Source organism: Xiphias gladius, chromosome 16, assembly GCF_016859285.1.
Source record: "Xiphias gladius isolate SHS-SW01 ecotype Sanya breed wild chromosome 16, ASM1685928v1, whole genome shotgun sequence".
In the NCBI taxonomy this organism is placed as follows: domain Eukaryota; kingdom Metazoa; phylum Chordata; class Actinopteri; order Istiophoriformes; family Xiphiidae; genus Xiphias; species Xiphias gladius.
This window is the reverse complement of record NC_053415.1, coordinates 17942708-17957669: the sequence shown is the minus strand read 5'-3', so window position 1 is coordinate 17957669 and position 14962 is coordinate 17942708. Positions and strand designations below refer to the sequence as shown.

General features: G+C 41.3%; 1 protein-coding gene across 5 annotated transcripts in view; it reads left to right on the top strand.

Moving 5' to 3' along the window:
• dcaf6 (ddb1 and cul4 associated factor 6) overlaps positions 1 to 14884 on the top strand; it is a 29546-nt gene extending 14662 nt beyond the window's left edge. Inside the window, exons 10-21 of one of the 5 annotated variants that reach the window (XM_040149086.1) lie at positions 332 to 505; positions 845 to 1027; positions 2955 to 3014; positions 5738 to 5921; positions 6449 to 6555; positions 7501 to 7882; positions 8056 to 8097; positions 8774 to 8912; positions 9880 to 10036; positions 10127 to 10215; positions 11166 to 11271; positions 11467 to 14884. In XM_040149086.1, the coding sequence (XP_040005020.1) occupies positions 332 to 505; positions 845 to 1027; positions 2955 to 3014; positions 5738 to 5921; positions 6449 to 6555; positions 7501 to 7882; positions 8056 to 8097; positions 8774 to 8912; positions 9880 to 10036; positions 10127 to 10215; positions 11166 to 11271; positions 11467 to 11525 (1682 nt within the window). In that variant the 3' untranslated portion in view covers positions 11526 to 14884. Of the gene's footprint in view, positions 1 to 157; positions 506 to 844; positions 1028 to 2954; positions 3015 to 5737; positions 5922 to 6448; positions 6556 to 7500; positions 7883 to 8055; positions 8098 to 8773; positions 8913 to 9879; positions 10037 to 10126; positions 10216 to 11165; positions 11272 to 11466 lie in introns of all 5 variants that reach the window. The other 4 variants (XM_040149084.1, XM_040149085.1, XM_040149087.1 and 1 more) reach the window with 4 other exon arrangements.
• The last annotated feature ends 78 nt before the right edge of the window (positions 14885 to 14962 follow it).

Below are 14962 nucleotides of genomic sequence, written 5' to 3'. Positions count from 1 at the left end.
TTTACTCAAGCTAGACTTTTTAATGTGCTTATAATTCATTAGTCCATTTTTCAAAGACTTGTGGCAACCCCGACTGATGCTAAAAGAAAAATCAGTGCAGAAAACCTGTACGTGACCGACAGTCAGTCCCAACACCTGTTAATATTCCTTGTTTCAGGAACAGCCGTCCGTCCAGAGGGTGCGTCAAGTACTCCAGCTGCCCCTGCAAGAGACTCCAGTCAGGAGTCCAGTGCCCCTGAGAGGCCTGTGGGGACAGACACTCCAGAGGTACCTGTCGGTCTTGCCGCCGCCGCCAGCCCCACGCCTAAATCCGCTTCCTCTTCCTCCTCAGGGTCATCATCAACAGTCACCGCCCCTCCTCCTTCTAGCTCTTCATCGGTAGAGAGTTCGGCCCCTTCCTCCTCCCCCCTGAGCTCCACCCCTGACTCAGAACAGAGGAGTCAGGCCGACACGACTGCAAGCTCCACGCCGACTGCCACGCACACCACCGAACCAGCACTCTCAGGTAAAAGGCTAAAAAAAAACCACACACACACAGCAGTCACCTGAATGTCACAGCTGAAGTTTTCACAAAAACAGTCACAGAAATTCACATTTAACTCTTTAGTACAGTGAATATGTATCCTCTTCTGTTCACTATGTGGAGGGTGAAGTCAGTCTACCCTGTGGATGAGTGTGTGTTTGTTGGAGCCACTCCACTCAAGCAGCAGCCTCACTTCACTCTTTTCTCCTTCAGCATCCTGTTGTCTTCCTCTCTGCTCCCCGTCCTCTCCTCACATCCTCCTCCCTCTCAGTCTTCTAATCGTGCATTCACTCTCCCTCTCTTCCTCTGCCTCTTTGTCAGAGTACGGTCCTCACCGGCTGCCCATAAGTTTAGTGTGTAGGCGTTTGCAGAGGTTACTTCGGCTGGCCGACCCCCCGGGACAGGGTCAGCGAGCGGCCCGTTCTTCTTCCTCCGCAGCCCCTGAGAGACAGTCACAAAGAGCTGCTACCTCTGCTGCTGCTGCTGAGACGCAACCCCGTACAGGTTACCCTCCCCTCCGAGCTCCCCACCCCTGCAGCACCCCCCTCCATACAGGCTGGGCCCCCTCCCCTGCCATCTTACCCTCCCCTTCTATGTAGGCAAATAAGACATGTCTGTTTGTAGAGACAGTCAGGCTCCAGAGAGACCCGGTCTTGCCAGGACTGACCACTAATTCCACAGTGATCCTCTTTCCATTTTCCAGTAATGCACCTTGTACTTATTAACCACTGTAGCCGCCACTGTATCGCCTCTTCACTGTTTGCTCAGCCCCTCACTCACCAATGCTCTCACTCCATCACTCCACTTGTTGCTTGAGTTTTCACCTGCAAACTCTCCTCCTGGAGTGGCACCAGCTGACGTATGAAGCTCTGCTGTGGCGTCCTCATGGATCATGTGGTTGTTGACCCGTGTTTGATAATGCACACTGATCACTTGTCTTAACGAGTGACCGTAATACAGGACTTGATTCACTTTGGTTTGATCTTTCTTCAACTTGAGAGTCACAACTAAAGCCCTTTTCAGACCCGGAGTACGTGACATTGATTGATGTGTTGAAAGTGATGGCTTTTTGTCATTCAGACAGTACGTAAATGTTTAATATGGCTTAATTCAGACATGACAGAGCCTCTACAGAAAGAGCCACAATACTCGCAGAATATTTGACATCTGGTGCGCAAATAACGAAAAAGTTGAAAGTAATCGTGATAGGAGGAGATTATTCACACAGGCTGCATCCGTGGTGTTTTTTAAAATGTATTTTGCAGTTGGGCCCTTGATTAAACATTTATTAGAGAGCAAATTCAGCTGCCTGTTTTTCTAATGTCCGACAGTGCACAGGCATCGAAAGACAAGATGTTAATTTGGGTCTCTAAATGAAAGCATAGACAGGAAGTGCTGGTTTGACGATGACTATATCTGTCTCTTCTGCACCGCACCAGAAAGGGAAACAATCCTTTTTATGATCTGACATGTGAAGAATCCCCCCAGCAACTCACTCACAATGTTTCTTGGTTTTTAAAACTGCAAGAGAACTGATGATTAAGTGATACAGCTATCCCAGTACCTGGAAGAGGGCAGTCTCCACATCCCCTTTGCATGTTTTACCGTGTGCTGCTGCAGCCTTTAGGGTTAATATGACAACATTAAATTCAGACTTGTGTTGTGTTGGATGTGTTACTGAAATGTTACTGGGTCTGATGTGGAGTTTGGAGTTTTGAAAGTGACTCCGACACCTATTTGGACATGGGATCAAAGTGTACAAGTGCCATCCCGTTTATGTCATGAGGTCTCGTGTCTGACAGGGGCTTTATTGGACACACTGTTTAACTCAACCAGTGATGCATCTGACGCCAGTGATTTCATTCACAGAATAAAGAGTCATTGCTTGTATGTTTTTAAGTTTAAACCAGGCCTCACTATCAGAAGAAGAGCAGAGAATATTTTTGTTTACTAATTTAATCTGATTTAAAATTTAGAATCGTATCACAAGGTTTATATTTGCATTGTTTTATTGCTTCTTAGAATATTAATAAATCTTAAAGGTTGTGATTTCCCATCTTATATAACATTAAAGGAATGAACCATTCATAAATTAAGTAGCATGTCTGTAGTAAGCATGTGTGAACTTGTCATTTTATTGTTTTCATTCAGATTTACTAATCTCTAACGCTCATTTTGCATATCAAAGCGGAAGCTGCACCTACAGTATGTGAAATTATCCTCCCTGATATCAGATGAAGCTTTTTTTTTTTTTCCCCCCTTTGGCTGATTTTTACAGCTCGTCCTGCTTGGCCTTGGATCATTCTTCTTTTTTTTTTTTTTTTTTTTTGACATGACTTTGAAGTTTTTAACCCTCGTGCTCATTGACTGTGTGAGCCCTCAGGTTTTGACCTCTGTGTCCAATGTTTAGCCGGTCTCATTTGTGTTCCAGATTCCCCCTCGTCTGTGGTAAACAAACAGCTGGGATCCATGACTCTTGATGAACAGCAGGGTGCGTCCTCTCCCCCCACCCTGCCACTGGCTTCGTCTTCTTCACCCTCCCTCAGAAACACAAACATTTGTCCTCATCCTGAACCTCTCTACAGTCTGTCCTCCATTCTTTTCATACTTTTGCTTTGTCTCTGCATCCACCACTGAACTCTCTCAATATCTGTCCACATGTACATTATAGTGCAGATAGAAATTACTTTTACCTGGACTGAAGGATATTATAATAATAACAACAACAACAATAATAATAATAATAATAATAATAATAATAATAATAATAATTTTAGAATTGAAATTAAGTAATGACATCATACTCTCTAAAACAAGTTGTTGTTTTTTTATTTTTTTATTAGTGGCAGAGACATTCATCGAGAGATACTGTTACAGTTATACTATCTGAATATTGACTCATTAACATTGATTTGGTATGCATGTTGCAGGTGGGGGTCCTTAAGTTAACAACTTTTAACACTTTTATCTGTAAAGGTTAGTTCACCCAAAGTACATTAAAAAAAAAACCCAACAAAACAATATATATTTTTATTTATATATATATATATATATATATATATATATATATATATATAATATAAATAATGTGTGTGTGTGTGTGTGTGTGTGTGTATGTTTATGTATATGTATATGTGTATATATATATAAATATATAAAATATTGTATGCGTGTATATGTGTGTATATAAAATAATAATAATCTCCCTCTCACCCCCCTCCCATGGGGGGTGGTCGTGTGTCTTCCTCAAGCTCGGGTCCTCTACCAGAGGCCTGAGAGTTTGAGGGTTCTGCGCAGTATCTTAGCTGTTCCTAGGACTGCGCTCTTCTGGACAGAGACCTCAGATGTTGTATCCGGAATCTGCTGGAGCCATTCTTCCAGTTTGTGGGTCACAGCCCCCAGTGCTCCAACTTGGCATTTTTCAATTTTCTCATGTTCCTTCTTCTTGATGTTGCTGTCGCTTGGGATTGCTACGTTTATCACTACTGCCTTCTTCTGTTGTTTGTCGATCAACACGATGTCCGGATGGTTAGCCATCACCAGTTTGTCAGTCTGGATCTAGAAGTCCCACAGGATCTTGGCTTGGTCATTCTCAACCACCTTAGGAAGTGTCTTCCATTGTGACCTTGGGACCTCCAACCCATACTCAGTGCAGATGTTCCTGTACACTATACAAGCCACTTGGTTATGGCGTTCCATGTACGCTGTTCCTGCCTACATCTTACACCCTGCTACTGTGTACTGAACTGTCTCAGGAGCATCTTTGCACAGCCTGCACCTGGGGTCCTGTCTGGTGTGGTAGATCCCCGCCTCTATTGATCTTGTACTGAGTGCCTGTTCTCGTGCTGCCATGATTAGTGTTTCTATGCTGTCCTTCAGTCCAGCCTTTACCAGCCACTGGTAGGATTTCTTGATATCAGCCACTTCTTCTATCTGTCAGTGGTACATGCCGTGTAGGGGCTTGTCCTTCCATGATGGGTCCTCCTCTTCCTCTGCATCATCGGGTTTCTGCTGCCTGAGGTATTCACTTAGCAGTTCATCTTTGGGGGCCATCTTCCTAATGTATTCTTGGATGTTGGTTGTTTCGTCCTGGACAGTGGCTCTGATGCTCACCAGTTTTCGGCCTCCCTCATTTCGCTTAGTGTACAGTCTACGGGTGCTGGACTTGGGGTGAGGAGCTTTCTTGTCTTGATATCAGCAGCCTCTATCTCCTTCTTTGGCCAGCTTATTATACCGGCAGGGTATCTGATGACTGGGCGTACGTGTTGATGGCCCGTATCTTGTTCTTCCCATTCAGCCGACTTTTCAGGACCTGCCTTACTCTGTGTAGGTATTTGGCTTTGGCTGACTGCCTTGCGGCCTTCTCAAGGTTCCCATTTGCCTGTGGGATCTCAAGGTATTTGTAGCTGTCCTGAACATCTTCAATGCTGCCTTCTGGTAGTTCAACTCCCTCCTTTCTGATTATCTTCCCTCTGTTCGATACCATCCGACCACACTTATTCTAACCCGAATGACATTCCGATGTCGTTGCTTTAGATCCCATAAAAAGTCAGAAAAGAGTACTTAAAAAAAAAAAACCCCAAAGATTTTTAGATGGAAAAAAAACAGCAAATACTCACCCAAGAGGCTGACTGATAATTGATTTTTTTTTTTTTTTTTTTTTTTTTTTTTTTAAAGGCCAATACTGATATTGATATATGAGAGATACAAAAATCCAATAACAGGCTGATATTGATACCGACTGATATTCATTTTCTTACGTAAAGACATAACATACACAAGCATTTTAGATTTTTAAGGTTTCCTTACTTGTTCTTTTAAAGAGTTGTAACCAAGACAGGCTTAAGGCTTAAGACATTTGAAGTGAAGTGTGTAGACTGAAGTATGTGATGATCTTTCAGGGGCTTTGACTTCTATATCTTGTGTCCTTGCGTGTTTCTATCTTGTTACTGTGGCTGCTGATAGTCGAAGTGTGTCCGTTACAGTGTGTCTGCTCTGTTAAGGTCCAATGCATGTTCCCATCTCTCTTCAGTGCTGTTAATCAATGGGAAGTGATGTTTGCACGTTTTCCACAATTACATGCTGTGAACAACGGGAAAAATTCCTCAATTATCATATCAAAATTTTACCGTTAAGCAGAACAGCCAGCATTTTTCAACCGCACCAATAAATCCTTTGTGTTTGCGTTGTCTGTGTCTTCCTCTCCCCTCTCAGGAGCAGAAGCTGCAGGTTCACTTCCTGATGAATCTGTATCTGCACCAGCCACCAGCAGTGCTCCCACCTCCACCACCTTGACCGGCACCAGTCGACCCAGTGCAGCGGAGCCGGTCCTCAGCCTACACTACAGCTCAGAGGGAACCACCACCAGCACCATCAAGCTGGACTTCACTGATGAGTGGTGAGAGTTCACCTGAGCAGTGACAGAGAAAAGTCCAATGAATCTCTGCTCTCTGAAATCACTGTGAAGGTCTTTTACAGAACAAATTCAGTGTGGTGATTGTTTTGATGGAAGTTCCTTCATTTTAAATTAGAGAATCCATAAGTAATCCAACTAACTTTGTTGACATAGTAGCTCTTTATTCCAGAAACGTGCGATGGTGGACAATCTAGAGGCTATCTAATTCTGTATTCAGCTAATCAATTACAAAAAAACAAATGACACCAGTACACCATGCAAATTAAATACGAGGTACCAAAAAGAAAAACATTTAACTTACAATTTTGTGTGTAGAGTAAATATCAGGCATCATAGTCGGCATAACTGAGTCGGACATACCGGACAGCACCAACCTTATAAAGTGAGGACAGGAAAATCTCTCATGAAAATACTATTAGGTAGATAAATTTGGAAAATGTTGGGCACTGGATGAGCGATTTAAAGAGGCCTCTCCACCAGGAATGGTAAAGTGTGCTGTGACTCTACAGGAGCAGCACATCCAGCTCTATGGGCGGCGGAGCTCCCAAAACATCTGAGGCCGTGGCCGCACAGAGCAGAGTGAGTCTGTCGACGGAGAGCTCAGTTTCGGAGCAAGGTGAGTCGTCTCCCCCAACGTCATGAAAACTGCCCCGAAAGAATTTCAAACCGATTTTAGAGTAAAAGCCTGTTTCACCCGTGAAATCACTGATGAGTGTGGTTGGTTGTGGGCAGAAGTGGACCCTTTTTTCTTTTCTTTTTCTTTTTCTTTTTTTAAATAAACTTTTTTTTTTTTTCTTAAATCAAGTGCACTATACAAACAAGGTAATAGTGCCATCAAGTGTGACACTACAAAACAGCAATACAGGTAGAAGCTAAATCCAAATAAGAAGAAAAAATAAAAATAAAAAGGAAAACTAGATTAATCAATGAAAAGAAAAAACTGGGTCGAGCAAAAGGGTAAATCTAGATGAAGATATCATAGATGTTAATGTATTAAATGGTTTTGAGAGCTTTCTTATTTAAGGAGGGTGGGATAGTCGCTACATAAGTTTCCTTCATTTTTAAGAATACAGAAAAAAATGTTTTTTTATTAGTAAACTTACATTTGTGAACATTAAATTTTGCCATGAAAAAAAGATATGATAGTAGTAATAGTTAATGTCTTTATCATGTAGATAGAAACCAAAAATACTATCTTCTGAAGGAAAGGGACATGAAACTATTATGTTATGAAGGAGAAGTGTGCACTTTTGCACCTGCGTCCATGTCATGGTGTACTGGAGTACACCTGTACTCACTGCAGGGATATTTTTATGGAACAAACTTCTGCATAGAAAAACACAGACATGCCATACAAGACAATTTAAAAGTAGAAATAATGTTTTTTTAAATTTAATAAATAAATAACACTTTCACATACACTGATCACAGAAACCCATACATTTTTACACCTTGATAAATTACAGGCAAACATGCATCTCAGTGCCTACTGCCAAGCACACAATGATCAATTTAAAAATACTACAAAGTCCTACATGTATTAATGTGTATTTCCCCTCAGCCCCCTCTGAGTCCCCTAGGCAGCAGAGTTTGCTTGGGGCCTCGGCAGAGCCCCCGTGTAATGCCTCCTGCTCCTCCGGTGCTCTCGGCAGCTCGTCAGCTCCAGCCCTGGCAGAGGGCTCCTCTCCGGGGGACAGCATGGCGTCCTCAACGCTGGAGAGGAGTCAGGCGGAGGGTACGGAGGACACATCAGGAGGTTGCAGAAGAGCGGAGCCCACAGTGGAGGGCCCTCTCCACTGTGGGAGAGGGCCACAGTTGAGAGGACCTCTCCCGGCAGAGTGGGAGGGCCAGAGCCAGCCTGCACGGGGCAACCAGGACTCTGATGACAGCGATGACGACCCGATCCTCATCCCATCAGCAAGGGTCAGAGGACAGGGACAGAGGTACGTTAGACAAGATGTTGCTGTTGTTTCCTCAAACAACACAAGAAAGAAAACACCCTTGTGTTTCAGTGCAGGTTATTATCTCTTAGATCCTAATATTCTTCACTTTCAAACGGTGGGTATGCTGATTTGGGTTTTTTTTGTGATCATTGACTGTTTTACTACAAATATAGATTTAATACCAGAGGATCTGCAGTAGGAGATAGGATGATCAGGTAAAGTCTTTGCACTGGCAACTAAAAGCATCTAACCTGTCAGGTGTGTGACATGCAGCAGATCATTACAACTCAACAGCGTGTAGAATGGAGATAACAGTTTTTGTGTTGGTTTGGTCATAACACTCACAGAAAAAAAACAAAAAACAAAACTAATAAACGCACAGCTAACTGTAGTGTTAAAGCGCCGTGCATGTGAGCACTGACTCCACAAATGGTGTGGGCACTTTGACGATGTTAGACCAAAGAGAGGTGAAAGATGAAGAATGTGTGCATGACATCTTGATGGAAAGGAGCCCACCAATATAAAGTTCAGATTTTTTCAGTAGGACCTCCTTGAAAAACCATATCAACCGGTGTGTATCTGATTGAATTCAGTGACACTCTTGTCTTGTAGTGAAAGGACAAGGCTTTGCATAACAATGATAAATGGCTTAATTCAGATATGACAGAGTAGGCAGGTGTTTTGCTTTTTAAAGTGGCTGCTTTGTAGCTTGGAGTTTGTTTTTAAAAAAAAAAAAAAAGCTTGTTATCGGTTGAAAAGATTGATCCAGCATAAATTCATAGCATGGAGCTCATAAGCATCAGTTACAGCATGGGGTGGTGTGTTTTTTTTTTTTTTTTTTTTTTTTCATTTGTACTTTATATTTACATGGGTTTTTATTTGTTGTGTCAGACGCTCAGCAGCAGCTCGTATCCAGGAGCTGTTTCGCAGAAGGAAAGAAAGAAGGGAGATGGAGGAGAGCGAGACCCAGAATATCAGGAGACCCTCGGTCAAAATGGTCTACAAGGGCCACCGCAACTCCAGGACAATGGTAAACCTCGGGTCATTTACATCATATTTTTGTTAGGAGTTTGGAGACCTCATGAAAAAGCCTCCTAAAGGAATATTTCAACATTTTGTGGAAAAGGCAGATTATGTTATGTTACGGTGTGAATGTTGGATTTTTGGTTTCAGAAAGTTACAGAAATGGTCATTCACGTTGGAAAAGCGTGGGGAGGAAGGGGGTTTTCCGAAGCTGTTTGAACATCTGACAAGCAGTTCAGATGAGGTGTACTGGTAGCTGTCCTGGCGTTCTTCCCAGTTAAATTAGAAGATCAATATGAAGCACATGTCTGTACATTAGGTATGTAGTTAGAGCGAGGAGGTGATTAGCTTAGCTTATTATAAACACTGGAAACAGAGGGAAACAAACTAGCCTGTGCCTGTCAAGAATACGCCTACCAGCACCTCTAAAGCTCAAAAATTAACATGATGTAGCTCGTGTGTTCAATCCGGACACAAACAAAACAATAAAACAGACAGTTTGTGGTTTCATTGGGAATTAGGTGCTGTAACTATTTTTTTAGCAAACAAGAATTGGGCACACGGTGGCTTCCTGGAGTCCTGTCCTCGCTGTAAAGTTGCCAGGTTTGGTCCTAATTATACCTGTACAGAGGCGTATACCAAAATCTGTGCTCACCAAGCCTGTAGTTAGAGACGCTGCACAGACGCTTCCAGGCAGACAAATAAACTGTTACTGAACTGTCGAGCAGGAAACTCCCTCCTGTTTGTGTACAGACTAAACGAGTAAGATACGTGGTCATTCGTGAGCTTTAGAGGAGCTATAGGTGGATTTTTGAACCAGTTTCCTTCCGTTTTGTAGTCTTTTCAATGTATCGAGCTTCTCATCTAACTCTTGAAGAGAGTGTGAATGAATGTATTTCCCAGAATCTTGAACTGTTCCTTCAACAGTCAGTGGTTTAAAAATATGAAATGGTTTTTATTTCTTTTATGTGTAGATCAAGGAGTCGTGTTTCTGGGGCAACAACTTTGTGATGAGCGGCTCAGACTGCGGCCACATCTTCATCTGGGACAGACACACCGCAGAGCACCTCATGCTGCTCGAAGCCGACAACCACGTGGTCAACTGCCTGCAGCCACACCCCTACGACCCCAGTGAGTCCCATCCCCAGCTCCACTGTGGCGCTCAGATCGTCCCGCTGTCATGATGTTGTCCACAACTTTTCATTGTCTGGTCTGTTTCAGTTCTGGCTTCTTCAGGGATCGACTATGATATCAAGATTTGGTCGCCGCTGGAAGAGTCGCCATCTTTCAACAGAGTCCTTGCTGATGAGGTACGGGAGATCACTGAAATCAGTTTGAAGTAGAAATCCGGTCTTCTGCATCTGACAGGAGAAGAGAAACATCTGAGAAGAGAGCCAATTGTTTTTGAGTATTTGCAGAGCTGGTTATATTTCATTGTGGACATACCGAATCGGATCAGGGTCTGGGTTTGTGTAGATCCCCATGAGCTACTTCCTGGGATCCACATGAATATATTCACAGTAAGTGGGGAGATGTAACAAAGTATATTTATTCAAATACTGGACTATTGAGGTAAAATCTTGAGGTACTTGTACTTTATTTGAGTCTTCATCTCGTTACACTTTATATTTCTTATTCACCACATTTCAGACGGAAATATTGTGCTTTTTACTCCATGTATTTCACATCTATAGTCATTTTCATATTAAGATTTTACATGCATCTTATAAAACTACCCAACAGTAAAAAAACTGTAAATGTTGCCACTTTGCATAGTGAGTTCTTTTGGTACTTTATTTTGCTTCTAATGCCTCTCCACCTTCACTTAAGTAAGATATGGGGTGCAATACTTTTACTGGTAATCGAGTACTAAAAGATACTTTTACTTTAAAAAAGTAGCAAAAGATCTTAAAATACTTCCAGCATTGTTTGCAATACTTGAATGAAAGTGGTACACATAATATCTGACAACCGTGCTCACGGTGAGTCTCAACAATACTAATGACAGACACTGAGACAGTACAACGACACAGGAGTAACACACCCTTTTCTTTAAAAGAGAAAAGATTTGTTGAAGCTACTTTTTTTTTTTTTACATGAGAAGTAAAGTGCCAGAGGTCATTCAAGATCTGTCACAACAAACCAGGATTGTTGTTAGATTTTCCCTCTCTTTCTAGCACAAAAGCTTTTCCTTCCTGTTATCTGCCTGATTCAAAGTCCTCCACCCTTTTTTCTTTCGCCTTTCTCCTCCTCTTTCAAGGTAATAACTCGGAATGAGCTGATGCTAGAGGAAACGAGAAACACAATCACAGTTCCAGCCTCTTTCATGCTCCGAATGTTGGCCTCCCTTAATCACATCAGATCAGGTACACAAACACACACACACACACACACACACACACACACACACACGTGGTTTTTTTTTTTAAACTTTGTTCAAATCGTTTGAATGTTTGTGCTCATTACTGTCCGGGTACTGAAACTGTTTACTTGCCGTGCTGACCTTGTGCGACTTGTTTTTTCCGCCCCTCTCTTTAATAACTGCTTTTTCCGTCCTGTAGATCGACTAGAAGGCGATCGCTCTGAAGGTTCGGGCCAGGAAAATGATGACGAGCAGTAGCCCCCTGGCATTTTATGCTAAAGAAAACACTCTTTCTTCTTGCTGTATAGCACTTGGAAAAAACCTGAGATTTGTACAAGTACAGTGTAGAATACTTCCTTTTGAAAATTAGTATAATTTCTAGCCCCCATGTGTTTTTTAAGATAACTTTCTTACTGATGTTTCTGTATGAGTATAAACTACATCTGTGTGAATGCAAAAGGACGTCAGTATGCGTGTGTATATATATACATACATATATATAATATATATATATGTATGTATACATATATATATATATATTTATATATATAAAGTGTGAGAATAATGTCAGCTGGCGTGCAAGGATGTTAAGTGCAATATTATTTTGTTAGGAGAGAGTGAGCTTCGATCAGTGTTAACGTGTGACATTTTGAATTTGTAGCACAAAGCTAAGAAATGTTGATGTGCTGCTCCGGCAGTAACGCATGTGAACGAGGACTTTAAGTAAAACAAACTTGGAGATTGCTTTAATTTTGTTGTTGAAGAGAAAAAAAGAAACAGAGCTGAGGTTCTTCCCCTCAAAGGGTCACGTCACTAAATTATAATCTTTTACAGTATTTGGAAAAAATAAAAATAAAGCTAAATGGCATCTCCAAGATGTCTGCACCTGTCTGGAAGATAAAAGCTAATGCTGACTGTTCAGTGCTCAAACAGATACATTTAAATTATTTCAAGAAAAAAAACAACAGTCTCTACTTTGCACACCGATTGCTTACAGGGTTAACTGCAGGTATTCAGAGATACCAAAGCATTTGAAAACACAGTATACAACAAAACTGAGTACAGCCCTGGTCATTATCACTCACGTTAATTAATCAAAAATCCTCAACATTTATTCCAGTTGTATTTGTTTTTAGTCAAAGCCCAGGAAGAATGAGGTCAATTAATTTGAAAACAGAAATGATCGACCAATTGAGTTATGACAGGCCAGGGATGACACCAGTCTTGCACAAATCTGTTGAGAGATGTTCTGCAGTTCTTCACAAGTGATTCTTTTCAGCAGCTCTTTGCCGGAGGGTTTTGTTGCTCTACCTTCCGCTTTAAGAATACTCCAAGGGTTTTCTGTTGGATTCAAGTCAGGGGACATACTTGTCCAGGTAATAGTGTGTTTTGGATCTTTGTCATGTTGGGAAATTCCTCTCCTGCCAAGCTTCTTGAGACTGGTAGTCATCTCTTCATTCAGTATCTGGGTACAGAAACCTGCATTCATAGTGCCATCTCACCCACACCTGTTGTGCTCATGCAGCCCCACATCAGCACACTCCCGACTCCCATGTTTCCGGGTCGGCACTGTGCGGTCAGTGTGGCGGTCCTGGCCAAGTCCCCGCCAAACACGCCGGACCCCATCTGATCCAAACGAACCTATTTTTGTTTTCATCTGACCAAAGGATGTGCTGATAATATTCATTAGACTTTATTTCATGTTCTTTGGCAAAGTTTAATCTTGCAGTTCTTTCTTGCACGCTGTCCATAGAGGTTGGCTTCACGCAATGTCCTTGTCACCGTCTGAAGCACTTACCTGTCTGTTTTTTTTCAATGAAAGGTTGTGCAAACAGCAACTTGTGCCACTGTTGCAGCTGTGTTTCATGTTGTGTTCAGTAGCCCGCTGATGCTCTTATACTCTGTGCCATCTTTGTGAAGTCTCACAATCTGGTTTCTCACTTGTTCAGGCAGCTCCTCACCGTTTGGAGCCATGTTGCATTAGACACGACCCACGTTAAAACCGAGAAAACTGTGGCGTTCACAGGTTCCTTTTATAAACTTGTTCATGCAATTAATCTTAATTAGTCTTGGCTACATCACAGGTTTACTAACTTTTGTTGCTTTGTGGTGTTACTTTGGGGCCCGTAGTTGATTTTCTATCTAATCCGTTTGTTTTTAATTATACATCCAATCAAATACCCTACACTTCAGCTTAAAGACCCTAAGATTATTGTACGATAGCACAGTTTTGAGTCATCTAAGTCTTTAGTGATATTGCACAGGGGTGTACTCAGTTTTGTTGTATACCTACATCGATAAAGACAAATATAAGAGACAGAAGCAGTTAAGTTTGCTTCATCTTCGTGCTTCATGCTTCGTCATTTTCACAACTTTTTTTTGTTCTTGTGCAACAGATGTAATTTTTTTTCCCATCCAGATGGTTAGGCAACTCTTTTAGGACTCTGGAAATTAACTGAATTAGAATTGTACTCCTATAAAATCGATGGACTAGCCTAAAGCAGAGATGAGAAGCAGGCCACAGAGGTCTGGTAAGCTCATTTCTAACACCACACCTCCTGATATTCTTTTTTTATTTTTAAACGTTAAGTCTTCGCCTTAATTTGTCAGAATTTTGACAAGGGGAGAAGTTCAGCACAAGCAAAAACAGCCAACACATGTAAACAGACTTTGATGGGTAAAATCAGTGGAGTTCCATCTTTTAAAACAGCAGTAACTCTTGTTGAACAAACTTCATTTTTTTTTTTTTTCTCCAACGATTGCTCTGTATTTATTTTTCAGAAAATCGGATGCTTAGCTCTATGACTTGCATGTAATGGTGACACATGGGAGGCGCACACTGGGGCTAGACAGATACTAAGTGAAACAGCAAGAACCCCATTTTTGTGTGCAGGATTACGTGGCTGTCATTTTGGTAGCTGTTCGTAAAGACGCTAACGTTGCTTTCTGCAGTGTTCATCAAACTGAATTTAAGACTTTTTAAGACTCTTCACAGTACCACATAGAATTCAATAAAAAAAAACAAAAACCTTTTTGATGGTCATACCGGTCAAAGAATGATGGAAAATAATAAGGCCTACAATTATTTATTAAATACATTAATCTTTGACATTTGTATCACATTTTGTCTGTACTTCCCAGCTGTATATAAAAAATAATTCCCAGTAATATAATTAACATTACCTGCACCATGTTAGTGCCAGAAAATTGGATGGATTAAGCAATTAAAAAAAATAATTTATCTATGTTTAAAATACTTTCCCATTGAGTCCTACCTTCTGCTAGTCGTAACAACAGTGTTTGTGCTGACTGAAGTTCAAGAACAAAGGATTAAACAAATTAAACTTGAATTTTATAGGAGGTACAAGATCTTCCGATTGCCCACAACCACACACAAACAATTATAACTAATGTTACTCTTCACAACAGGCCAGAAAAAAATATTCAAGATCTTTGAAAATTAATTCTAAGACGTTTTATTAACTTCTAAGGCCTTTTGAGGCAACTGAATTCAGTGCTTTAAGATTTGTCAGGACCTGCAGACACCCTGTTAACCTTCTCAAATCACAGCAGCACATAAAACGGACAAGTTTATGTAAAAAAAAAAAAAAAAAAAACTTTTAATAGAAGAGTCTTGATACAAAACTTTAATGCAAACATGGGTAGTAATAGTTACTGTATAGTGAAAAACAAAA